Source organism: Aquarana catesbeiana, linkage group LG04 (genome assembly GCF_042186555.1).
Source record: "Aquarana catesbeiana isolate 2022-GZ linkage group LG04, ASM4218655v1, whole genome shotgun sequence".
NCBI lineage: Eukaryota > Metazoa > Chordata > Amphibia > Anura > Ranidae > Aquarana > Aquarana catesbeiana.
In genome coordinates this window covers 594615842-594643017 of record NC_133327.1, presented here as the reverse complement: position 1 = coordinate 594643017, position 27176 = coordinate 594615842, and the positions used below count along the sequence as shown (strand labels likewise).

At 43.6% G+C, this 27176-nt stretch overlaps 1 protein-coding gene across 1 annotated transcript in view; it reads left to right on the top strand.

Annotated features, from left to right (window-relative positions):
* The window catches only part of VPS54 (VPS54 subunit of GARP complex), a 226758-nt gene that overhangs the window by 57388 nt on the left and 142194 nt on the right, over nucleotides 1–27176 (top strand). Inside the window, exons 2-3 of the mRNA XM_073628190.1 lie at nucleotides 12228–12381; nucleotides 22937–23178. Coding sequence (XP_073484291.1) covers nucleotides 12246–12381; nucleotides 22937–23178 — 378 coding nt within the window. The 5' untranslated portion in view covers nucleotides 12228–12245. The remainder of the gene's footprint in view (nucleotides 1–12227; nucleotides 12382–22936; nucleotides 23179–27176) is intronic.

The following is a 27176-nucleotide window of genomic DNA, read 5'->3' as shown; positions in this document are numbered from 1 at the left end:
CATTACAGTCTCACTGTACTAATGACACTAGCTGGGAAGGGGTTTACATCTAGGGCGATCAAGGGGTTAAAAGTGTGCCTATATGTAATGTGTGTACAGTGTGCTGCTTACCACTAAGGATCGCTTTCTCTTCCCTGCTGTGCTGTGCAGGGATGAGAACTGACAGATTGCTCCCTTGGTGCGGAACTCTGTGTTGTTTACTAACACAAGAGCTCTAGGCTGTGATTGCACACAGACGATCAGTAGGTTCTCGCCATGAATCATTGGCTGGGACTTTCTGACAGGTTCCCTCTGTGTAAAATCACAGCGAGTGGCTGGGTGGGTGGCGCTCATGTACGCACCCTAAACCCTGGAAGTAGGCAGCGATGTACGGGTACGTTGCTTTGCCAACTGCAGCTGCCTGTCCGCAGTAAATTGCAAGCAGGTATGACAGCCTAAATAAGTCCTTAAAGGAGAAGTCCAGGCTGAGCTTATTTGGCTGGGCTTCTTCTATGGGTCACAGGAGTGCAATTTGTTTTGCACTCCTGTGACCCATTTTCAGCAGAGAGCAGTCTGAAGTCGGCTCTCTGCTGATGTCCCCAAGATCAGTCCAGGCACAGCATCATCCCAATTCTGGGAGTCTGGATCCGCCAGGTGCCTGCACCTCCAGTGAGCGTGGAGGAGCAGAGAGGAGAGCTGCTGACTGACAAGCAGCAGCTCTCCTCTCGGGGAGGTGAGTAAACCGAACCATCAGCGGTGTTCCGTGGCTCGGTTCTCAATGAAGAGGCGGCGGGGGACGGATGCAGCATCGGTCCGATGCTGCATCTACCTAGGTAAGTATGATTATGGGATAAAAAAAGTCTGATACTTCTCTTTTAATCCAGTTTTTTTGTGATGCACAAGCCTCACGAAGTAAGCACATTTTCCAATTTCCACCTTCCCTGACAGAGCCAAATTCTTCTTCTTTTGTGTCTTCTGTGTCCCCCTTAAAGGGGGCAGCAGCTCACAGTGGGAGGATTTCAACAACAAAGGTAGTGCTCTCTATCCAGAAAACAGTGAGCAGGTCTAAGTGTGGCCTGGTGCTGATTTTACAACCACAAAAAACAAAAGGAAAAATGCCCGGTACTAGTGTCCGGGTAAGGGGTTACTTTAGCAGCACTAATTGAGTTTCAATTATCCGGTAATAACCAACTAATTACCGAAAAGAATTATTAAAAGTATCACTTTATTAAAAATACCTTAAAACAACATTAGACATGTTGGACAATGTGTTGGATTTAAAATAAAAAACTGGTGAATTTGATTGGGTTCTACTGGAACCCTGTTACTACATATATGATCTGATAATAGGTCAGACAGAGCCAATTACTGTCAATAATAACTATAGATCAAAGACAATGGACAACAACACAAACAAAAACAAAAACAAAAAAACATACAACGTGAGACATCGTCCGGACGCCTATAGGATCTTGCTACGTATTAACTGGTACAGAAAAATATTATGAGTATTTGGTGATGTTAGGTGGTTAATTAACCAGATATCAGTAATCAAATGATGGCCAAAAGGGATACCAAATAAACATACGTGAAAGATCCTGGGGAGATATGCGAGGGAGGGTGGTATGGGGGGGAGGGGAGGGAAGTTGGAGTGGTGCTAGTCGTGCTTATAGGTGTACACTTGGTCTGGTCTGTGGGTTTAAGTTGAGCGCACATGAGATGGTGATCGGGCCTATTGGTAATCAAACCTATTGATAGGTATCAGATGAATAAAAGTCCCCAATAGGCAGAATGCTGTTGATGGCCAAACGTCCGCATATACAGCTTTAAACAGAGTCCCTGGTGGTAACAGCAGATGCAAATGCAAAGTACATAGTCGAACAAGTGAAAATTTGTGGAACTTTACCGGTCCTGGCACTGACTATCCTCCAAGTCCCGATCCGAGCCGTTCATAAGGCTTCCGTCCTCTTTAGTAGGAGGTGTGCTGTAGTGTGCAGCTTCTGATCCTGTGCAAGTGGCTGAAGGGGCAGCGGGACCGGGAATGGTGTCCCGCAAGCTCGTCCTACTGGGTCAGGTAAGTGCTGCAAGTACCGCCCGGTCAGCGGAGACACTCAGCCACGGAGCTTCGGCCGAAAGGGATTAGATTCACTAGCTAGTGTTTAGCAGGCATCCCCGTCTGCCTCCTCGCTTGCTCCCATGTTCAAAGTGTGGCGTCCGTGACGTGTCGGCGTTGATGACGTCAACGCGTTTCGCTATTGGCTGTAGCGTAGCTTCATCTCGGACGAATTCAGGGCTTGTGAAGGCGCTCCTTTTTAACTTGGCTGCTGCGTTCAATCACCGCCCTGAAATGTTTAAGTTTTGCTATGTAATGATCTTTAATAGACCGGTTTTGTTCCTAAAGCTCAATCTGACAATTCTTATTCACTATTTTTTGGAATAAAAAGAAAAAGAAAGAAAAGGATAGAACTGTTACTGAGAAGGGGGGACTAAAAAATCTTTAATTCCAATAGCCTATTATTATTAGTGTGCATTCTAGGAAAGAAAGTGCTATTGGTTTGCCCGCTATCTCAAATATTTAAACATTTAAACAGTTAAGGAAGGCAAGGAAGGGGAGGGTTTGGGATAGAACAAGAGGGGGATAGGAACACGGATAAATGAGGGAACATAGACATAAGCACATCGAGAGAATATATGCGTATACTAAGAGATTAGTGTCAATCGTATCGGAACACATGCATACATGTACATGGCATCAGAGACATCAAGCTGGATTGGACCAAAATCACAGGGCAATTTATGGGATAGGGAAATCATCTAAGTGGGTAGAAAGGGTTGGAAATTTAGTTCAGTGTTTAACCCCACTGGGACTAGCGATTTTAGGCGGTACACCCACCACTTCTCTTTTTGTAATAGTATGCGATCAAAGTCGCCACGTCTAGGGGGCAAGTTCAAAGCATAAATACCTTTTACCCTCATGCCTCGTGAATTTCCCCCGTGAAATTGGGCAAAATGCTTGGCAAGAGGTTTTTCTGGAATTTTGGTTTTGTCATTGATTTCTCGCAAATGTTCACCGATGCGAATTTTTAACTGTCTTTTCGTTTTTCCGATATAAATTTTGGGACACGGGCATGTAATCATATAGATTAGTCGAGATGTAGAGCAATTAATCAAATCATGAATTTTGAATGACCCTTTCCCGTGCGCGTCTGTAAAGGTAGATGTTCTGTCTACGTAAGGGCAAATTTGGCATCTATTACAGGGATACATGCCAAGTGTCCGTGGATACTGTGATAGCCAGGTGTTTTCTTGTTTTCGAGTAAATTCGGATTGTATTAAAATATCTCCCAAATTCTTTGCCCGTCGGGCAACCAACTGGGGTGATGAACCCACAATCCTGCCCAGTCCTGGTGAGTTTACCAATAGGCCCCAATGTTTTTCTAGAATTGACCGAATGTCATTCCATTGGGATCCAAAGGTAGTTATTATCCTGACTGGAGCATCTTTTTTTTGTTGGAGGGATAAATCGGAGGTGCTGGTTGGCTCAATTGAAAGTAGGCTTTGGCGTTTCCGAATCGCTGCCTTTTTCCTAGCTCGCTTGATTTGCCGATGTGAGTAGCCTCGCTCTCTAAATCGCATGTAGAGATCCTTGCTCTCCTTACGGTAGTCACTGGCTCTTGTGCAGTTTCTTTTAAGGCGCATAAATTGGCCTACCGGGATACCGTTTTTTATCCAATGAGGATGGTGACTGGTGGCACTCAAAAAGGTATTTGCTGCTGTTTGCTTACGGTAAGTAGAGGTAAGTAATTGTCCATTCTCAAGACGAATTTGTAGATCGAGAAAGGACAATTCTGTTTGACTGAAGGAATACGTCAATTGTATGTTGAATGAATTGTCATTCAATTCACAGATGAACTTCAACATGTCGGTTTGGGTACCCCGCCAGATCATAAAAATATCATCGATGTACCGCAACCAGGCGTGAACGTGGTCACGGTACATCGATGAAGGGAACACCATCGTCTCCTCCCAAAAGCTTAAATGGAGGCACGCATATGAGGGTGCCCATGCTGCCCCCATGGATGTGCCGCGTATTTGTTGGTAGTAGACCGTTAGAAATTGAAAGTAATTATTTTTCAACATAAATCTCAGAAGGTCTATCAAAAATTCATTTTGTGGTCCTGATTCGGGATAGATGGTGTTCAAGAAGATATCGACTGCTTTGATCCCACAGTCGTGGGGTATTGAGGTATATAATGACTCAACGTCGATACCGACGAGCCAAATTTCACCTAATTGGTCGAGATTTTTAAATTCAGTCAATTTAGCCAGGACGTGACGGGTGTCTTGTACGAAGGATTTTTGGTTCGTAACCATATCCTTCAGCAAGAGATCAAGGTACCCACCAATGCGTTCAAAAGGACCCTGGCAGGCCGATACAATCGGTCTACCAGGTGGATCATTCAGGTTTTTATGCAGTTTTGGGATTATGTAAAAGGTAGGTGTATTGAACTCCTGTACTGAAAGATGCTGGTATTCTCGCATGGTCAGCAATCCCTCATCCTTGGCAAAGGTAAGTTTCCTATTTAATTCCTGGATCACTGCTGGAAAGGGGTTATGGTCTAATCTGCGATAAGTGGTGACGTCAGTGAGTAGTTTTTTTGCTATTTTTTCATAGTGTGTGTCATCAAGGATGACGACATTGCCTCCCTTATCGCTATTTTTTATTACAATGTTTTTTCTTTTTTTGAGATCATCGAGGGCGATTCTTTCGCCTTCGGTTAGGTTATCATTACCTCTTTTGTTCCATTTAATTTTCTCGAGATCGGATTGCACCATCTCGAGAAATAAGCTTAACCATCTATTTTTGGACAGGGGAGGCATTTTTTGTGATTTGATTTTTAAGTCCACTGATCGTTTGATCAGTGTATAGGGCTCCTCATTGTGTGCTTGATTTTCGTCCAATAAAGAGTTCAGGATATCCAACATCTGTTGGTCATCCGAATCCCTAATGGTATTGGATGCTGTGGTCTCATTTTTACCTTCATATAAGGATCGTAAGAAAACTTTTCTCAGAAATAAGGAAATGTCCTTATATACAGTGAACTCGTCCATAGTGGATGTCGGTGAAAAGGACATACCTTTGGCGAGGAGACTGAGATGGTCTGGACTTAAGCAGTGGCTGGATAGATTAACCACCTTCAAATCATCAGACTGGTGTGGTTCACTATTAAGGGATGGCATAGTTAATGTCTTTTTTGGCTTCTCGTGTATGTGCGATCGTGTGATGACTTGGTCTGTTTCTGGGAGCCTATTTTGTTTTTTTGTGAAGGGGGCGGAGTTTGCGAGGTTTTTTGCTCCGCCCCCCCTTGCTCTAAAAAAGTGACCGTCTTTGTTGTTTCGTCGTCAGAATCGCTATGTGATTTGTCTTGACGTTGTTTTGATTGTTGACGTTGATTCCTACCTCTGGATCGACTTCGGCCACGCCGAATAGTCAGATCAAATATCTCGTCTCTTTCAAAATCAGCAATGTCCCGTTTAAATTTACTTTGTTTTGTTATTTTGAGATTTAATTGGGTCTTCTTATTCCTTTTTAAGCATGTCATTTTGTTTTGTGAACTCATCCAAATGTTTAAATATTTCCAGTCCCCGAGCGCTTTCCTCTATTTGGGCCTTGATGTCAATCAGTTGAGCCTTTTCCTCCTCCACTATAAGTCCCATCACGGCCAAGCCGTGGTTTATACAAAGTTCTTTCCATTTTGGTAAGAAGTTTTCAGTATGTAAATGTTCCGCTGGTATGGTTCGATCACGTAGTCCTCTCGGGACAATTCTATGTGTTATGTATGTTTCTAATGAAGTCACGTCCCATTTCCTATTAAGATGTTTTATTAATAATTTTTTATGTTCCTTAAATTTATTTTTAATTTCATCCTCTTGTTTAGTGGCTTGAGGAGTGTCACTCTGAAATGCTGTTTTTATCTCAAGATCAATATCCTCCCCTAACATAAACGCCATTATCCTTAAGAATTATAAAAAATTCTGATTCAGCTATTAACAATAATAAGGGTGATATCTCTTGCTGGAGGTGACCATAAGAAGAGTCACAATTAAATAGTAAATAACACAAGGGGTAAGGGAGAAAAATGGGGAACAAGAGACACCTAGGTATTTGATCAATTAAGTGCAAGCTGTAACCATAATATACTGGAAAACAAAAGGAAAAATGCCCGGTACTAGTGTCCGGGTAAGGGGTTACTTTAGCAGCACTAATTGAGTTTCAATTATCCGGTAATAACCAACTAATTACCGAAAAGAATTATTAAAAGTATCACTTTATTAAATACCTTAAAACAACATTAGACATGTTGGACAATGTGTTGGATTTAAAATAAAAAACTGGTGAATTTGATTGGGTTCTACTGGAACCCTGTTACTACATATATGATCTGATAATGGGTCAGACAGAGCCAATTACTGTCAATAATAACTATAGATCAAAGACAATGGACAACAACACAAACAAAAACAAAAACAAAAAAACATACAACGTGAGCCATCGTCCGGACGCCTATAGGATCTTGCTACGTATTAACTGGTACAGAAAAATATTATGAGTATTTGGTGATGTTAGGTGGTTAATTAACCAGATATCAGTAATCAAATGATGGCCAAAAGGGATACCAAATAAACATACGTGAAAGATCCTGGGGAGATATGCGAGGGAGGGTGGTATGGGGGGGAGGGGAGGGAAGTTGGAGTGGTGCTAGTCGTGCTTATAGGTGTACACTTGGTCTGGTCTGTGGGTTTAAGTTGAGCGCACATGAGATGGTGATCGGGCCTATTGGTAATCAAACCTATTGATAGGTATCAGATGAATAAAAGTCCCCAATAGGCAGAATGCTGTTGATGGCCAAACGTCCGCATATACAGCTTTAAACAGAGTCCCTGGTGGTAACAGCAGATGCAAATGCAAAGTACATAGTCGAACAAGTGAAAATTTGTGGAACTTTACCGGTCCTGGCACTGACTATCCTCCAAGTCCCGATCCGAGCCGTTCATAAGGCTTCCGTCCTCTTTAGTAGGAGGTGTGCTGTAGTGTGCAGCTTCTGATCCTGTGCAAGTGGCTGAAGGGGCAGCGGGACCGGGAATGGTGTCCCGCAAGCTCGTCCTACTGGGTCAGGTAAGTGCTGCAAGTACCGCCCGGTCAGCGGAGACACTCAGCCACGGAGCTTCGGCCGAAAGGGATTAGATTCACTAGCTAGTGTTTAGCAGGCATCCCCGTCTGCCTCCTCGCTTGCTCCCATGTTCAAAGTGTGGCGTCCGTGACGTGTCGGCGTTGATGACGTCAACGCGTTTCGCTATTGGCTGTAGCGTAGCTTCATCTCGGACGAATTCAGGGCTTGTGAAGGCGCTCCTTTTAACTTGGCTGCTGCGTTCAATCACCGCCCTGAAATGTTTAAGTTTTGCTATGTAATGATCTTTAATAGACCGGTTTTGTTCCTAAAGCTCAATCTGACAATTCTTATTCACTATTTTTTGGAATAAAAAGAAAAAGAAAGAAAAGGATAGAACTGTTACTGAGAAGGGGGGACTAAAAAATCTTTAATTCCAATAGCCTATTATTATTAGTGTGCATTCTAGGAAAGAAAGTGCTATTGGTTTGCCCGCTATCTCAAATATTTAAACATTTAAACAGTTAAGGAAGGCAAGGAAGGGGAGGGGGAGGGTTTGGGATAGAACAAGAGGGGGATAGGAACACGGATAAATGAGGGAACATAGACATAAGCACATCGAGAGAATATATGCGTATACTAAGAGATTAGTGTCAATCGTATCGGAACACATGCATACATGTACATGGCATCAGAGACATCAAGCTGGATTGGACCAAAATCACAGGGCAATTTATGGGATAGGGAAATCATCTAAGTGGGTAGAAAGGGTTGGAAATTTAGTTCAGTGTTTAACCCCACTGGGACTAGCGATTTTAGGCGGTACACCCACCACTTCTCTTTTTGTAATAGTATGCGATCAAAGTCGCCACGTCTAGGGGGCAAGTTCAAAGCATAAATACCTTTTACCCTCATGCCTCGTGAATTTCCCCCGTGAAATTGGGCAAAATGCTTGGCAAGAGGTTTTTCTGGAATTTTGGTTTTGTCATTGATTTCTCGCAAATGTTCACCGATGCGGATTTTTAACTGTCTTTTCGTTTTTCATACAAAGGATTCAGGATATTTTATTTATCTACTTTCTATTCTAGCACCTCTTGTATAAAATAAATAAAAAATAGGATTGTAATGGCCACAGCAAGTGTTCAGACCCAGAACCAAAGTGCACAGGTTTACCCCTGATCGATGCCTTTTTTGATGACAGGTTCTCTATAATGAGACATCAGGGGGTCTAAAAGACCTGACGTCTCACCTGTTCTCTAATGAAGCTAATGCAACATAGATTGCATTCCATTAGCTTATTTTCCAGTCATATTAGCGGAGGACAGTGACACCAGTAACTGGAAGGACTTTGTCCCCTATGTGATTAAAACATTTTTTTAGTAAAAAAAAAAAAAATTGTTTAAAAAATTGTACAAAATTAAAGCTTCACACAAGCACTTAAAATCCCTCCACAAAAAAATGTTTTAGCCCCACCTGCTGGTGTACAGAGTGATTATTTGAGAATAAAAGGAAGAGAAGGAAAGATTGGGATAATGAGATTGAAAAGAACAGGGAGATGGTGGAGGAGAGAGGAAAGGTTGGGTCTAAGGTGGATCCATGGGTGGCGTCTGAACCTCTTCCCTGCTGTCACCACAGTCAGATGAAAGGAAAAATTAATATTAAGCTGCAAGTTAAAGTGGTTCTGAAGGCAGAAGTTTTTCCTTTTTTAATCTTAATGCATTCTATGCATTAACCTAAAAAATATACACACACAGGGGCTCGGCTCAGGTGCCCCAATAGCAAGCTGCTTTCTGTGGCGGCACTTGGCAGAAGGGAGGGGCCAGGAGAGCTGGTGAGGGACCCAAGAAGGAGGATCTGGGGTGCTCTGTGCAAAACTACTGCATAGAGCAAGTAAGTATAACGTGTTATTTTTATATATATATATATATATATATATATATATATATATATATATATATATATATATATATATATATATATATATATACAGTATCTCACAAAAGTGAGTACACCCCTCACATTTTTCTAAATATTTTATTATATCTTTTCATGTGACAACACTGAGGAAATTAGACTTTGCTACAATGTAAAGTAGTGAGAGCACAGCTTGTATAGCAGTGTAAATTTACTGTACCCTCAAAATAACTCAATACACAGCCATTAATGTCTAAACCGCTGACAACAAAAGTGAGTACACCCCTAAGTGAAAATGTCCAATTTGGACCCAAAGTGTCAATATTTTGTGTGGCCACCATTATTTTTCAGCACTGCCTTAACCCTCTTGGACATGGAGTTCACCAGAGCTTCACAGGTTGCCACTGGAGTCCTCTTTCAATCCTCCATGATGACATTACAGAGCTGGTGGATGTTGGAGACCTTGTGCTCCTACACCTTCCATTTGAGGATGCCCCACAGACGCTAAATAGCATTTAGGTCTGGAGACATGCTTGGCCAGTCCATCACCTTTACCCTCGGCTTCTTTAGCAAGGTAGTGGTCGTCTTGGAGGTGTGTTTGGGGTCGTTACTATGTTGGAATACTGCCCTGCGGCCCAGTCTCCGAAGGGAGGGGATCATGTTTGGCTTTAGTATCTCATAGTACATGTTGGCATTCATGGTTCCTTTAATGAACTGTAGCTCTCCAGTGCCGACAGCACTCATGCAGCCCCAGACCATGACACTCCCACCACCATGCTTGACTGTAGGCAAGACACACTTGTCTTTGTACTTCCCCCTTGGTTGCCGCCACACATGCTTGACACCATCTGAACCAAATAAGATTATCTTGGTCTCATCAGACCACAGGACATGGTTCCAGTAATCCATGTAGGGCTGAAACAACTAATCGATTAATCGCCAACTAATTGATTATGACATTAAACGATTACTATTTTCATAATCGATTAATTGGCCAGTAACATAATGGGGTTAAAAAAAAACTACAATTAGCCCTGTATAGTATAAAAAGAGCAAATAATCGCTACTGTAAATATCACTTTCACAGTTCTACAGTAAAAAGAAATGAACCCCTTACAGTACAGTTTTTTTGTACTATAAAGGGCTAATTTGAGTTTTTTTAACCCCATTATGTTATTAAACATCTTAGAGCTGCTTCACATCTATGTGTTTTTTGCAGAAACGCACTACAGTTCATTTACTTGGTTTCCTATGGGACACGTTCACATCTATGCTTTTTTTCAGCCATTGTGTATTTGGAAAGGGTCGGGGACTTTTTTTTTAACGCAAAACGGTGCTTTTTTGGTTCAATATACTTCAATGGAAAAGCTGCAGAAAGGCATGTAATGCGTTTTTGCAGCAATTTGTGTTTTTTATTCTGCCCAACAACAAATTGGCCAAAAAAAATGCAAAAACGGAAATCACAGCAAAATTACGTGCGCAAAAATCAAAACGGACAGCAAAAAGCACTGCAGAAACAGATCAAAAGCAAACTGCATAGGTGTGTACCAAGCCTTATGCTGGCCACACGGATCAATTTTCAGACGAGAATATTCAGATGAAAAAATCTTTGTACAATCGCTGAATGAAAGAATGTTGTTTGCAATTTTCACTTGTTTTTAAACATTCTGTTTTTAAAACCAATGTAATTTCTGAACTAGGGGTGTACTCGCTTTTGTGAGATACTGTGTGTGTGATTTATATACACACATATATATACATATATATATATATATATATATATATATATATATATATATATATATATATATATATATATATATAAAAATATTTGAATGTCACTTTAATCACAGTATTCTTAAAGTGGACATTCAGCCTTCAGTTCTGCTCTGTACAGGTCCCAGAAGACTGCGGCCCATTCACAGAGCATAGCGTGTTCCAGGCATGTGCAGTAGCAACCAGGCCGTGAAACCGTAAGGCTTCACTTAGTCAAGATGGCTGTGCCAGCACCCGTGAGCCGATTGAAAAGTCGGTTCAGGGTGAGGACACTGTTGGACGCCTGGATAGAAGTGCCTTAATATTAAAAGTCAGCAGCTACAGTATTGTATAGCTGTTGACTGTTATTTTTTCTGAAGGAGCCTGGAGCTCCTCCCTAAGGTTTATGCGATTGTGTGATTACTGTAGAATGCATGAACTGTCTTATCCTTAAGGTTTCTACTGCATGAGGTATACACTTTCATGTAGTCCTAGTAAGCATATGGAGCAGGTAAGCATCTGTAAATAAGGCTACATGGTTCTTAAATGTAGTGGGTCTGTTTTCTGCATCAACAAGCCAATGTTGGGTATTGCTGGGCTTTCCCCTGTATCTTTCCCAACAGATGCCTTTTAATTGGCAGAGGTACAGCAATATAATAATATTGAGTTGTGAAAAGGTGAGGTTTTGGAGGGCTCACTGCAGTGTTTATTCAGATGTGGAAATAAACCTGCATTACTTGATATCTCCAGGTTTTAATTCTCCTGTCCTTGGTGTTCACTAACAATGGCTCAGTAATGACAAGCATGTGAGAGATCTTCGATCCTCTAGCCATCCATTTAGTCCCTCCCTTCTTCTAGGCAAGTGAATAGCTGAGGTAGGATAAGGATCACCAATGTCGACATTTTTTATTTGTGATTTGGAGACCATAGTGACACATATGAGGAATCAGAGCTGTACTGTATATAGGCAAACATTTGGTAAGAAATGTGTTTGGAGTCAAGACTAAAAATAATTGAATCCTATGATTCCTTACATGCTGTTTGACCATAATGACTGGAAAAAGCAGCACAGTAGACCTCTCGTATAAATTATTCAGGGCCTGATATAAGCTGCCATGCTGCTTTGTGATGGCTTAATCACTCATTATGAGCAGTCAGCCAACTGCAGTACAAAAAGCATTCTTACCACGATCCACCATTACTGTATGTGTAGTATAATAAAATAAAACATGGTTTGACATGAATTCACAGCTAGATTACTTATAGGTTCTTCACTCTTCATTGAGAATGCATAGTTTGGTGAAATCATTAGTATGGAGAACTAAATGTAAACTATTATAGTTTTATGTAATGGATAAAGTTTAAAAAACTTCACTAGTGACAAAGTGTTTGTTCTTGTTTTTTGCACAGCTCCTCTAGATGTAAGCAATGGCATCTAGCAATAGCTCTTCACTAGTGCCTCACGCGAATAGCAGCAAAACCATGTACAGAAAGGTCCTGAACCCTTCACAGCAAAAAGGACCGGTGCGATCGCTTCCCGATGTGTGCCCCAAAGAACCTACTGGTGAGTGCTCCGAACTAGACATTTTCTCTGTTACGTTTTTAGATGATTGCATGTTCTGGAACAACATATCCACCAAAAAGTGATATTTTAGTTATGACACTGCTGTGTAGTGGTGTTAAGATAGCGACACATATTCATCTTAATGTGATACTAAGCATTATTAAGGGAATATTCACAACAGATGCACTGGGGTGCTTTTGTGAGTGCATTCCCAATGTATGGCAACCAAAAAACAATGGTTCAATAAATGCAGTGGTTATGTATAGTTATAAATGCAATTCACGAATTCACACCAACATGTCTTGTTGCATTTTCCCAGTGCTGAAAAAAGTACAGTGTGCAGTAACTTTTTTCAATACAATGTGTTCAAATGCACACAAACACGCATAAATGTACTACATCGCAAATCAAGGCCAAAAAAAACCGCTACACATGTAAGATGCACGCCAACACATTACAAAAAATCAACGCACCTTGTATGGGTTACCAGATACGTTGTGGTGTCAATGGGTCCTATTTAGTACATCTTTGTGATACGTACACATTTCCTAATACTTGGTGTCTTTTTAAAACGCTCAAAGCAAAGCAAAATATATGTGTTGATGCACATACATGACCTCTTCTGCACTGAAATCTCAAGCAGCCTTGTGAGTTCTCCTGGACTACACAACACCTTCCCTTCTTGTTATGGACATGAGGAGGGGGGTGTTCCGTAGTGCTGACAACCCCGATTATGATTTAAATGCACCAAAGGCAGAGCTGTCTGCTCACTACAGAGTTAAGGCGCTCTAAAATTCTGGCAAGGTCCACAAATATTGCATGTAATGCAGAGATGTACTTCATGTTTTTGTTTGTTTTTGCCCAGACATAAGCTATAAAGGGTCAGCCCTACTAGAAATTGATGAAGCCTAATAGACTGAGTCTGCCTGTTTGTTTTTATGTGTGTTGGATACTACTAAAGTAAGATCTTCCTTCCAAAATCCTTGACTATCTTCACGTCTACCTTGCATGTTCCAGCATCTTTTGTTGCATTCTACTTTATACACTATATTGCCAAAAGTATTGGGTTGCCTGCCTTTACACGCACATGAACTTTATAGGCTTCCCAGTCTTAGTCCATAGAGTTCAATATTAAGTTGGCCCACCCTTTGCAGCTATAACAGCTTCAACTCTTCTGGGAAGCAAAAGGAGGAGAGAGAAGCACCAATCTTTTAAACAGCTTAGGAATTTATTCAGTATATAAGTATAAAACAACACTAAAAACTTGCATGAAAAATGTTGGAACACTTGCAGAGTGCTAGAGTTGGTGGGAGCTTCCACGTGCAGTGTTACAGGAGCACAGTAGGACTGCCGGAAAGTCTCTATTGAGGGATCCACGAGTGCTGTGTGTTAGCCGCAGCTGGAGCCTCGATAAGCCTCATGGAGATGTCCGCTGTGTGTCTCTGGGTGGGAGTGGTCCAGGGCTGTCAAACTGGGAAGCAGCCCACATGCTGTCTGGCCAATCAGAACACCTATCCACTCACCATTCACACGGATGCACTTTCATGTATCAGCATGCAGATGCATGCCTTTTCATTAAAATGTTAAACTTTAATCTTTTTCATCAGATGGTTTAGCGCTTAAAATTATACCAATATTGTGTTTGTGTTTCCTCCTAATGTCAACTCTTCTGGGAAGACTGTCTACAAGGTTTAGGAGTGTGTCTATGGGAATGTTTGACCATGCTTCCAGAAGTGCATTTGTGAGGTCAGGCACTGATGTGCATGAGAAGGCCTGGCTCGCAGTCTCTGCCAGGACTCTGTGCAGGCCAGCTAAGTTTCTCCACCCCAAACTCGTCTTTATGGACCTTGCTTTGTCCACTGGTGCGCAGTCACGTTGGAACAGGAAGGGGCCATCCCAAAACTATTCCTACAAAGTTGGGAGCATGAAATTGTCCAAAATGTCTTGGTATACTGACGCCTTAAGAGTTCCTTTCACTGGTACTAAGGGGCCAAGCCCAACCCCTGAAAAACACCCCCACACTATAATACTCACGCCACCAAGTTATTTGGACCAGTGCACAAAGCAAGGTCCATAAAGACATATAAGAGTGAGTTTGGGGTGGAGAAACTTGACTGGCCTGCACAGAGTCCGGACCTCAACCCGAAAGAACACCTTTGGAATGAATTAGAGTGGAGACTGCGAACCAGGCCTTCTCGTCCAACATCAGTGCCTGACCGCACAAATGTGCTTCTGGAAGAATGGTCAAACACTCCCATAGACACACTCCTAAACCTTGTGGACAGCCTTCCCAGAAGAGTTGAAGCCGTTATAGCTGTAAAGGGTGGGAAAATTCAGTATTGAGCAGTATGGACTAAGACTGGGATGACATTAAAGTTCATGTGCGTGGGGGCGTGACCAACTTCCGGTATGTGATGAAGCTTTTCTCCAGAGCTCCGACCGCGCAATCATCCTTCATTATCCTGACTTGCCCCAGGCTCGAACCATTTATTACATACCGACCGGCATCGATAGGGGAACGGTTCCCGGCCATGGTAAAATACGGCACGAGTGTGAACCCTACGCCCACAGAGAAGCTGGCTAAGTTCGCCCACGAGGCTTCCCAAAATTGCGCCCGTTCGGGAACGATGTGGCGCGCTACTTCTGTTCCTCCAGACCGCAGATGGACCGAGGGGCATAATGACTGGCTGGATCCGACTGATCATCTAGCGCACCCTCTGCCCTCTCCCCAGTCAGACTCGGGGAGAGTGGCTCCGGTACACATGTGGGAGAGCCGGCGCTGCTGCAGATTATGGACACTATTAGGAGCTACCATGCTGCCCTATCCACGCAGATTGAAACCATCAGGGTGGACTTTGCTATCCTCAAAGATGATGTGCAGAAGGTGAGACAGAGGGTCACACAAACTTAGCAGCGTATAAGTGCGGTGGAGAATGATCTCAACCCTATGCTGGCGCAGGTGAGAGATATGGCGGTGGACAACAAGTCCCAGGAAGCCAAACTGGGGATATTGAAGACAGACTCCAAAGGAATAATCTCAGATTTCTGGGATTCCCGGAAGGTTCGGAGGGAAAGAATCCTGAGGAATTCCTGTTGTCTTGGCTCAAACAAACCTTTGGTGATGACAGCTTCTCTCATCTGTTTGCCATAGAAAGGGCATACAGGGTTCCCCTGAGAGCTCCCCCCGCCGGGCAGATATCCTAGACCCATGCTGGCCTGCTTTCTGTACTTCAGGGATAAAGAAACCATACTGCGCAAAGCCCGAAATCTACCTGAATTGATGTATAACAACAATTGCTTCTCCATCTTCCCGGATTTTTCTGCAGCTACGCAGAAGCAAAGGGCAGCCTTTCAAAGTGTGAAGCAGCGCCTGAGAGAACGCAGCCTGCAATACAGTATGTTATACCTGGCTAAGCTGAGAGTCATGCACAAAGGGCAAACACAATTCTTCATGTCACCCAAGGAAACGAACCGCTGGCTGGAATCTCTGGGACCTGGATAACAAATCTACTCTCCCATCTGATGGGTATGTTACCTAGAGGGCCTGGGGGGGATCCCCCAGGCAGATACAACAGCTCTGACTGTTGAAATATATGCCTATAACTGCTATATCATTATTCTTCACGTTTGACCTTTCCCGGTCTGAATGATCTGGCATATCTCAAGCCCTGCAGGGACAATGCAGAATGGTCTTCAAACAAAGGCGGTCCCATTAATGCTCTGTTAACTCTTCCATACTTGCCCCTAAATCTTCCTGTCTGGCTGGTACAGGAAGAATACCCCCCTTTAGGGATACTTTGCTGTTTAATGTCTTGGGTGAAAGCCTGCAGAATGTTTGGGGCTGCGGGCAGGGTGGGGGGAATGGGTCTTGGGATCCTCAGTTCTGGATCCAGGAACGTTTATGTTCTTCTTCTTTTTTTTTTTTTTTTTTTTTTTTTTTTTTTTTTTTTTTTTTTCCTTTTTTTTTTTTCTTTTTTTTTTTTCTTTTTTTTTTTTTTACAAGTCCCCAATGAGAGGGGGCTCTGGCAATCGGTCTCTTTTGTGTGCTCTTCATACAGTTCGAACAAATGAATGCTCTGGAAATGTTTACCCTACTGATATACCATGTGTATTAATATATTACCCCGGAGGGGGGAAGTGAAGTTTAGTTATGTATTTAGCTTCCACCTGAGAGGCTCTCGGCTACTATTGTACCCACATATACATAATCCTCTAGATCAGACTTTCTATGAATACCCCTATGCAGACCCTTCATCTCCTCTCTTGGAACGTGAGAGGGCTTAATTCCAAGATTAAGAGAGCCTTAGTCTTTAAATACATCCTTAAACGTAAGCCGCATATTATATTCCTTCAGGAATCACATTTGGTGGGCTCCAGGACGCTGGCTCTCCATAGGGGCTTTGTAAGTAGAGCGTTCCACTCCACGTACTCCAGCATGTCAGGGGTGTATTTGTTCTTGTATCCAAATCCCTACTGTATACTACCAAGATGGTAAAATTGGATCCGTTTGGTAGGTTTGTAGCCCTGGTGCTGATTATTAATAACCAACCATATACCTTTGTGGCGGTTTATATACCACCCCCATTTACAGTAGAGGTATGGGAAACCGTGATGGCGGAGGTGCTTCAGATGACGGAAGGACTTATTGTTTTAGCAGGGGATCTGAACGCAATGCTGTCACCTGACAAAGATAGGTTTGGGATGGTGACTGTAGGAGGATCCCCACTGGAAGCCTGTGTGAAGCACTACGATTTGGTGGAAGCATGGGGGTGGAAACATCCTGATGCCAAAGCGTACTCTTGTTTTTCTTCTACATTTAACACCCTCTCTAGATTAGACATGTGTTTTGTGACCAGGGCATTGCTGCCAAGGGTGGTGGGAGTTCTACACCTACCGAGGGCCATCTCGGACCACTCCCCCCTGCTTCTTACCATTGATATGGAGAAACCATGTGCGTATGTTGTGTAGAGGTTGAGCCCCTTGTCGCTCAAGGAGGAGTGCTTCGAGAGGTCCACTGTGGCGTCCATTAATAACTTTTGGCTAGAACATAGAGGGGAGGTCCCGGTGGGGGTAACCTGGGAAGCATTCAAAGCCACACTTAGGGGCTCTAGCTCAGGAATGATCAAACAGCTCCAATCGGCTAGGGAATGGAAGATCAGGGAGTCGGAGTAGATAGCTACAGAAGCTGATGTGGACTACATTAAAAACCCAAACCCTGATACACATAGGGTATAGAGGGAGAGTATACGTCAATTGGACTTAGTCTTAGTGGAAAAAACGCAGAAAAACTACTTTACCAGTCACAGTGTATTTTTGAATTCGGGGATAAAAACAGTAAGCTACTAGCCTACCTGGCCCACTCACACCAAGCACCGACCTCTATCCCACGCATCTATGTTGCGCACATGAAACTTTGTACGTCACATACAGACATAGCTGATGCCTTTGGCCTTTTACTCTGAATTATATACCTCAAGGGTAGACTATGGGAAGGAGGCGGTGCAGAAATATCTAGCCCCAATACCCCTCCTGGAACTCCCTGGAGAGGTGGCGGGGGAACTTGACCTCCCCCTTATGGTGGAGGAGGTTATATCAGCCATACGATCCCTAAATTGAAATAAGACCCCAGGAATGGATGGCCTACCAGTTGAATGGTATGGCACGTATACCGAAAGCCTAGCACCCAAATTGTTTGAAATGTATAAAGACGCCTACGATAGGTGTATACTTCCCAAGTCTATGAGAGACGCACTTATAGTCCTGATTTCTAAGCCGCACAAGGACCATGACCTATGCGAATCATACAGGCCGATATCCCTAATTAATGTCGACGCAAAAATATTAGCTAAACTTTTGGCCAAACGATTAAATAAGGTGATTGCCTCTGTTATCCACCCAGATCAGACAGGTTTCATACCTGAGAGGTCGACAGCCATAAACCTGCATTGCCTCTTTACTATTGTGCAATAGTGACCTTTGTCGCCCTGGCTATAGAACCGCTGGCGGCTCTACTGATAGAGGATGGAAATGTCAGGGGTTGTAATGTCAACGCGCTGGAGGAAAAAAAAGTCTCTATACCCTGATGACATGCTCCTGTACCTGGCCGAGGCGGAGGGCTCGTTGACCACTGCCTTGGACAGAATCTTAGAATTTGGGGGATACTCAGGATTCAAAGTAAACTGGAACAAGTTCATAATTTTTCCCTTTCAATCTGAGTATGCCCCGCTTTATATCCCTAAGAAATGGTTTACAGGCATCAATAAAATATTCTCATCCTTTCTTTGGGGACCTAAACCAGCTAGGGTGTCCCTAGATACACTTTACTTACCAGTCCGGATGGGAGGATTAGCATTAACGAACCTACAGTGTTACTACCTGGCAGCCCAATTGACACATGTGCACTGGTGGGGCTTCCCACAATTGGACATCGCCTCGGTGGTGGCCCAGGTCCACTCATATGAAGCACTGATCAATGTTCTTTATAGAAATGGCCCATACCTAGAGCAGGGGGCGGGTATACTGAAGCTGTCATAAAATATTTCATATGTGTAATGCTAGAGTGGGTGGCACCAGTCTAGCGGCATCCCCTAACGCTCCACTGTGGCATAACCCTCAGCTTAGGGAGATAGCCAAGGTACCGGATGGAGCATGCTGGGCGGCCAGTGGGGTCAAATATGCCCATCAGATGTTTAGAGATGGGGTCTTTAGGTTTTTCATAGACCTGAAGACTGAATACGGAGTTCCAAACACATTCTTCTTCAGATACCTACAGCTGCGTCATGCAGCAATGGCCCAATACGGTGGGGGGGGGGGGTGGCACTCTCCCCTTCCAGTATGGAAAAATTAGTAGCTGATGTAGATCACTCGAAGTTGATTTCTAAATATTATTTCACACTGCTGACATCCTCTTCCCCTAGAATGGAGAGGGTGGCTGCATAATGGAAAGGTGATATACTGTCCCTTACGGAGGAGTCCTGGTCAGAAGCCCTGGATACACGAGTGCCCTCGATGGTCTCAGTTAGAGACAAATTGCTGCAATAAAACTACCTACATAGAATATACTACACCCCCAAACGACTACATAAAATGGGTAAAAGGGAATCACCAGAGTGCCCTCAATGCAATGCGGCAGTGGGCGACTTCTTCCATATGGTGTGGCAGTGTCCTCAGGTTTTAGTTGTTCATTGAACAGAAATGGAAATGATTGATTGTCAACATATACATGGTTTATATACATAATACTAAGTTCAGACTGAAATGTTCTTAAGCTATATTGTACAGAAATTTGAGATGTAACATGGAAATGTACAATACTGTTGAAAATGTAATAAAATTGACCCTTATAAAAATTTTAAAAAAAAGTTCATGTGCGTGTAAAGGCAGGTGTCCCAATACTTTTGGTAATATAGTGTAGATCAGTTTGAGTAGACTTTGATCCTTTAATCCAATCTCAGTAGAAATATATATACTGGAACTCTGTATTCCCCAATATTGACATCTATAAAAAGCTGAAGAGCAATGCCCTCCTACAGGTTTTCATTTTTTCAATTTGTCCATCTGTGTATAACTTTATATAATTATAACTGCATAGGAAGTCTGTTTCCTGACAGAAATTCATGTTTTCTGCATTGTATAATATTATAGGGTCAACTTAGACACAGTAGTTATTGCTGAATTCCTTAAACATAACACTGGACAGTTGAATAAGCAGGTCAGGGTGAACGCATTCGTTAAAATTCTGCTGTGGTGTACTGGATATGATTTTTCACACATGAGGTGTCTAGTTGATAGATGAACACATTTTTATACTCTGGGAAACTTCAATCATCTGACTTTGCCTATTTGTGTTTTCATCACCTCCTTTTGCATTGAGCTGTAAAGTTCCCCTTTATGCAGCACAGTGCTGTGGTGAGCTGGAACATGCTGATTCATCACTGCTGAGAGTGTGCAATTAGCAGTTTTTGTTTTTAGCACAACTCAACTAAAACCTCAAATGCTTTTAGAACTACTCAAGTAGAAAGCATGAACCGTGCACATCGTTTTGGAAATAAGGGAGGATGGTACTAGATACTGATACCGAAGCATGAGATGGAGTTCGCATATACTCAACTGAAATACCACTGAAAAGCAGCTTATGAAGTGTACTGGATCTGGTTGCAAAGGACTAATAAAATCTCTGATTACAAGTAGATTTAGTGTATGTAAAGCCAAAACTGTATTTTTTGTTTGTATAGAATGTGGATGGGTTAGAACCCCTGTCAGCTTTAATTGCAACAGTAGTTAAAGTGGTTCTAAAGGCAGATGTTTTTTTTTATCTTAACGCAGAGGTCCGTCCACCCCTGCAAAATTTAAAAGCCAGCAGCTGCTGACTTTTAATAATAGGACACTTACCTGTCCTGCAGTCCGGTGATGTGCGTACCGCAGCTGATGTTTCCATCAGCTGTCGGGTGCTGTCGCTGCCATTGCTGTTAAGGGAACCCGGTATGCACGAGGCATCGCAGCGCTTTCCTACTGGCCTGGCGGCGGGAGGAGGAGGGAGCCGAGCTGCTGACTTAATGTGTTGAGGCCCGGTCTCACGGAAGTGGGGACAGGATACCTGTCAAAGACAGGTATCCGCTCCCCCTGAAAGGTGCCAAATGTGGCACGGGAGGGGGAGGAGACAAATGAGCAGAAGTTCCACTTTTGGGTGGACCTTTGCTTTATTGCATTCTATGCATTAGGATAAAAAAATCTTCTGTGTGCAGCAGCCCCCCTCAGCCCCCTAATACATACCCAAGCCCCTTCTCGATCCAGCATTGTTGCCCAAGAGCATCGGCTGTCCAGGACTCTCTCTCCTGATTGGAGTTTGAGGATGCCCAATATCCTGGGAAGGCAGCAAGACCACCAGCATTAAAAGAGAAGTATGTTTTTTTTTTTTTTTTTTATTGGTCAATCATACTCACCTAGGTGGATGCAGCATCGGTGCAATGCTGCAACTGTCCCCCGCTGCCTCTTCACTGAGAACCGATGGCTCGGTTCTCTGACCTCCCAGAGCAGAGAGCTGCTGTCTGTCAATCAGCAGCTCTCCTGCTCTGCTCCTCCACGCTCAGCTGAGCTGTGGAGAGGCAGGGAGCAGCCGTCTCAGCGGCTCGCTGAGTGGTGGAGACGGACACCAGTCCAGGCACCTGGCGGATCCTGACTTCGGAAGCCGGGATGAACACGGTGCCTGGACTGATCTTGGTGACATCAGCAGAGAGCGGACTTCAGACTGCTCTCTGCTGAAAATGGTTCACAGGAGTGCAAAACGAATTGCACTCCTGTGTCCCAGAGGAGAAGCCCAGCCAAATGAGCTCAGGCTGAACTTCTCCTTTTAAAGGAGTTGGAAAGTCCCAAAGTTTTTCACCTTAATGCAATCTATGCTTTAAGGTGAAAAACCTGTGTTGCACCTCCCCCCCAGAGCCCCTCTTTTTTTTACCTGAACATGTTTGTTCCAGCGTTGAGAACGAGCCCAGCAGCTCCAGCCGCTGTCTCGGGTTCTCATTGGATAGATTGATAGCAGGAGCCATTGCCTCCTGCTGCTGTCAATCAAAACTAGTGACATGGAAGCCAGGGGGCGGGGACGATTCCTGCTGTCTGTGCCAATGGATGCAGCAGCAGGACTCAGGAGCGCGCCCGCACGAGTGCCCCCATGGGAAGCGGCTCTCCGTGGGGGCACTCGATGAAGAGAAGGGGCCAGGAGTGCCACCGGGGGATCCGAGAAAAGGAGGATCGGGGCTGCTCTGTGCAAAACTAACCTTTTACAATCACTTTAAAGAAGCCTGTACACTGACTATACCTCTGAGTCACCACTGTGAGCGCAGGAGAATATTTGTATGCTGTGTATCCCCTAATACTTACCTAAGCCTCATCTCTCTCCGGCAATGTCCACTTTTTCCTCTGCCATCCAGGACTCTCCTCCTGATTGGTGCCCACTGCTGTCAATCAAAGGAAGGTGAGCCAATGAGGAGAGAGGGGATGGAGCCGAGCCGCTGCTCCGTGTCTGAATGGACACACAGACACATGGCAGGAGGGAGAGGCCAGGAACGCCGACGGGGGACCAGAGAAGAGGAGGATCTGGGCTGCTCTGTGCAAAACCATTGCACAAAGCCAGGTAAGTATGGCATGCTTGTTATTTTTTAACAAAAAAAAAACAAGACTTTAATATCACTTTAGGAGATTAGTTTATTTTACTTGCTGGTAATTGCTCTTTAACAGAACCAAACAAATTTCAGCAACCATTTTAGGATTGCCCTGTTTGCGTTTTGATCAATGCATCAGTCCCACACAGGGGTACGCAGATAGGCGCTTGGAGGTCCATGCAGATCTGTGCACCCATCCATCTGCCATTGATTTGAACAGGCTGCCTGCACAGAATACCTGTATTTCCTGTGCGGTAAAGATGCCACTTTGCAGTATGCCTGTGAAAATGAAGCTTAATTGGCATTGCATTCGTTTTTCTTGGCTCCTCAGTTATTCATCAGTCTAGGTGGCAGCTGCTTTTTAGACATCTAATTATTTTGTTTCTCTTTTTGTGCAGGTGATGCTAATAGTTTGTGTGATGAGCCATCTGTGGTCGCAGATCAGCACAAATGGACTATTTATCATTCCAAAGTGAACCTGCCAGCAGCACTAAACGACCCTCGACTTGCAAAACGGGAGTCTGACTTCTTCACCAAGACATGGGGTCAAGACTTTGTGGAAACAGAAGTCCTTCCTGCTCCCTACCTCCCACCCATCACTAAAGAAAACTTTACATCTTATTTTCAACAGACTAGCCTAGTAAGATAAATAATTTCTTCTTGGGTATCAGTAGTTGTTGTATAAGGTTTATGAACCGTCTATATTCCCTATGGAATAGAGGGGTCATTTATGGAGTTGTAATATGGCATAGTCTTTGTGTAAGAAAAAAGAGCATATTTTATTGAAGGAAATGGGGAGACTTCGGTTGTTGACCTTTCTCCTACTGATAATGTTACAGTAGTTGCCTGGCTGTCATAAAGCTTCACTCGACTTTCCTGATTCAAATGCCAGGTCATCAGCTCAAAATGTGTTAAAGCCGAAGTCCATGTTTACTGTCACTTTAAGGCCTCATGCACCCTGGACGTTTTTAAAGCAGGTGTTTTGGGCTGTAGACGTTTTTTCCTACAGTCATTAACCACTTCAATACCAGGCACTTAGACACCTTCCCGCCCAGGCCAATTTTCAGCTTTTAGCTCTGTCGCAATTTGAATGACAATTGTACGGTCATGCTATACTGTACCCAAACAAATTTTTTATCATTTTGTTCCCACAAATAGAGCTTTCTTTTGGTGGTATTTGATCACCTCTGCGGTTTTTATTTTTTGCGCAACAAATAAAAAAAGACCGGAAATTTTGAAAAAAACAAGTTTTTCTTTGTTTCTGTTAAATTTTTATAAATATTTACATTTTCTTCAATGACGTGCACTGATATGGCTGCACTGGCGGGCACTGATACAGCAGCACTAATGGGCACCGATAAGGTGGCACCAATGAGGTGGCACTGATGGGCACTTATAGGCAGCACTGAGGGGAAACTGTTAGGTGGCACTGGTATGCGGCACTGATGGGCACTCATAGGTGGCACTGATGGGCACTCATAGGCAGCACTGATGGGCACTCGTAGGTGGCACTGATGGGTGCTTATGGGTGGCACTGATAGGTGGCACGGATGGGCACTGATGGGCACAGATGGGCACTGACAGGTGGCACCGATGGACACTGATGGGTGGCACTGATGACACTGATTGGTGGCACTCATGACATTAATGGGTGGCATTGCTGGGCATCACTGAAATATAATGGTGCGCACTGATTGGCACAGATTGGGCACATGTGGATGGCCATGGGGTACATACCTGGCCATCCACATGTTGCCCCCTTCCCTGGTGGATCTAGTGGCGTCTCTGGTGGTCCAATGTGGTCATCTGAGAGGGGGCTGCGCTGATAAACAATCAGGGCAGACCTCCCCTGTCAGGAGAGCCGCCGATCTTCTCTCCTCTACTCGCGTCTGTCAAACACGAGTGAGGAAAAGCCGATCAATGGCTCTTCCTACTGACATCGTGATCAGCCGTGATTGGACACGGCTGATCACATGGTAAAGATCGGTGGAGCGGTGTGTCAGACGGGCGCTCGGCGGCATGTTATCCTGCTGGATGTCATATGACGCCCAGTCAGGATAACTGAACCACCATCCGGCTGTCAATCTTCTATAGGCCAGGCGGGAAGTGGTTAAACTCTCCATCATGTTATCCTATGTGTCCATGCACACATAGGCTGTTATCAGCAGTTTTGGGCAGTGGTGTTTTTGAGCAGTAAAAAAACCCAAAACTAGTGGGTTCTGAGAGACGTTTTTCAGCTGTAAAAACGCTCTAATGCTGATAAACGTCGATAAACGCTCAAAAACTTCGCTCACCAGCATTTAACGTTTTTGATCCATTGAAAAAAAAAACCAAAAACATTTTTCTTAAAAAAAACCCCACTAAAACGCTAATGCGGAAAAACACTAAAAAACGCTAATAAATGCTAAAAAACCCTTTCGCAAAATCGTTGAAAAAAGTTGAAAAACTCACTGCAAAGCTACTGACGTTTTTATAATGTTATTTTAACATCCAGTGTGCTTTCCAATGAACTTTTTCTATTACTAAATAAGCACTGTTATACTGTAGTAGCATCATACATACAGTTTGCAGCACCATGTTCCTCAGCCCTATGGTACTTCATGTCTGCTGCTAGAGAAAAATAAAGTTGGGCTGAGAGCTTCTTAGCTATTCAGAAGAAGTCTTGTATTTTTATCAATCATGAGATCATCCGCCCTCCGCTCCACCTCGACCAATCAGAGAAAGCCTTGTATTAACTGATAAAAATACAAGGCTGAGAAGCACTCAGTTTTGTTCCAGTAGCAGACAGGAAGTCGCCTGTACTGCTGTGAAACACAGCTCTACATGCTGTATGTATGATGCTACAACAATATGATACTGCACTGACAGCTGCTAATTTATTGTAAATAGTTTGATTGGACCTGCCCAAACTAACTATTTAAAGTGACTGGAAACCTGGACTTCCGCTTTACAACCAGACAGACAGCAGGCTTCTAATATTTTTACGTGGAAGTTAGCAATGGCAGTCTCCATATTTTTTCACTACAAGTTGCCTTTAAAGTGAACCTATAATTAGGACTGTAAAATTCCAATGCACTGGCTGGTGATAACTTGGCTCACTTTTCTAGCTATAAACAAATATCAAAATGCCTCTAAAGCCTTGTACACAGGGGCAGCAAAACAGCTGAAGTTGCTCGGTTTGGCAGGAACCGGCCAACTTTTGGTCCATGCGTACATCTGTCTGTTTGGGCGGTCTAACGACCAGCTTCTGTCGAAAGGGCATGCTGGAAAACCAGCATCTAATCAGCGCTGGCAGCCAATAGCAGTGAGCCCTGATCTGTTTGTTCTAGCAGGGGCAAAGTCTAACACTAAGGCACAGCAGGAGAGATCGCTGCACTAACATCGCTGGTGTTAGTATGGCTATCTCTCAGTTTTCTTTGTTCAGTCTGCCTGGTTGCTCAAAAACTTTGAGTGTGTGCCCAGCTTAATACAGGCACATCTGCATGGGGCTGGAGAGGGTCACAAGTACATTGCATTCAAATCTCCAAATCCTTCATTCCTGACAATGATTTCCCAGCTTTGGGTTCGGTTGACACTGAGGCAGCACGACTTACAGCGCGACTGCCTCAGGCGACCCAGGACACGACTCAGCAGCGACTTGCAAAACGACTTCTGTATAGAAGTCAATGCAAGTCGCCCCCAAAGTCGTACTGGAACCTTTTTCTAAGTCGGAGCGATTAGAACTGTTCCATTGCAGAGAACGGGGCGCTACTTGTCAGGCGACTAGGTCGCCTGACAAGTCGTCCCAGTGTGAACCAAGGCTAAGTGTCTGGCCTCCCTGCTGCTCTTCTAAATTTAGTTACACTATATGCACCCAGCCTCAAAATATTCTTGAAGGGAACCCACAAAGAAACTAATAATACTATTCCCAGCCACTATATGCAGGCAAGTCATCTCGCAGCTGTGCTCTTATTATCAGGGTGGGAAATAAGGGGATATTTTTACAATCGAGACATGCTTAAGCTGAAGTTTAGGTTTGGCAATTTTTACATAGTTACAGCTTTGATTGAGACCTCACTGGCCTGCCTCTCCACCTTGTCCAATAAGTGAACGCTTTGTATTCATTATGAAAATGAAAAGTGTTCCCTGAATAGTGCCTGTGCCAAGCAAATGACCAACTGTGTGTGCAATGCAGCAAGGCAGCCGCTCAGCATGGAACCTGGAAAGTAGTGGAGAACACTATAGTAGAGGTGCCTACTACAATGATTTCCAGCTTCCAAAGGATAAAGTCAAAGGCCCCTTACACACGTGATTAAAAAAAGCCATGTTTTTTATTGATCTGAACACAGGTACATTGTTGTCTATAGAACAGTGTACACAGCTATGTAATGATCACTACTACAGCGATGAGTACAGAGCCATAAAATAAAAATAGAAAATTCTATGTTTGATTGCAGTAATTTTAAACAGGTGCGTGTGTATACGCATGTATATTGCAACACTGGCAACTAGAAGATGATAAAGAAGAATTTGACACATACATGACTTTATGAGCATTTACGCAAGGTCTTTATGGAACATTTTACTCAGGATCTTTATGTCAACAAGATCCTGTGTATTAACATCAGTAAATTTGTACGTCCATGTGCAAGAGGGCTT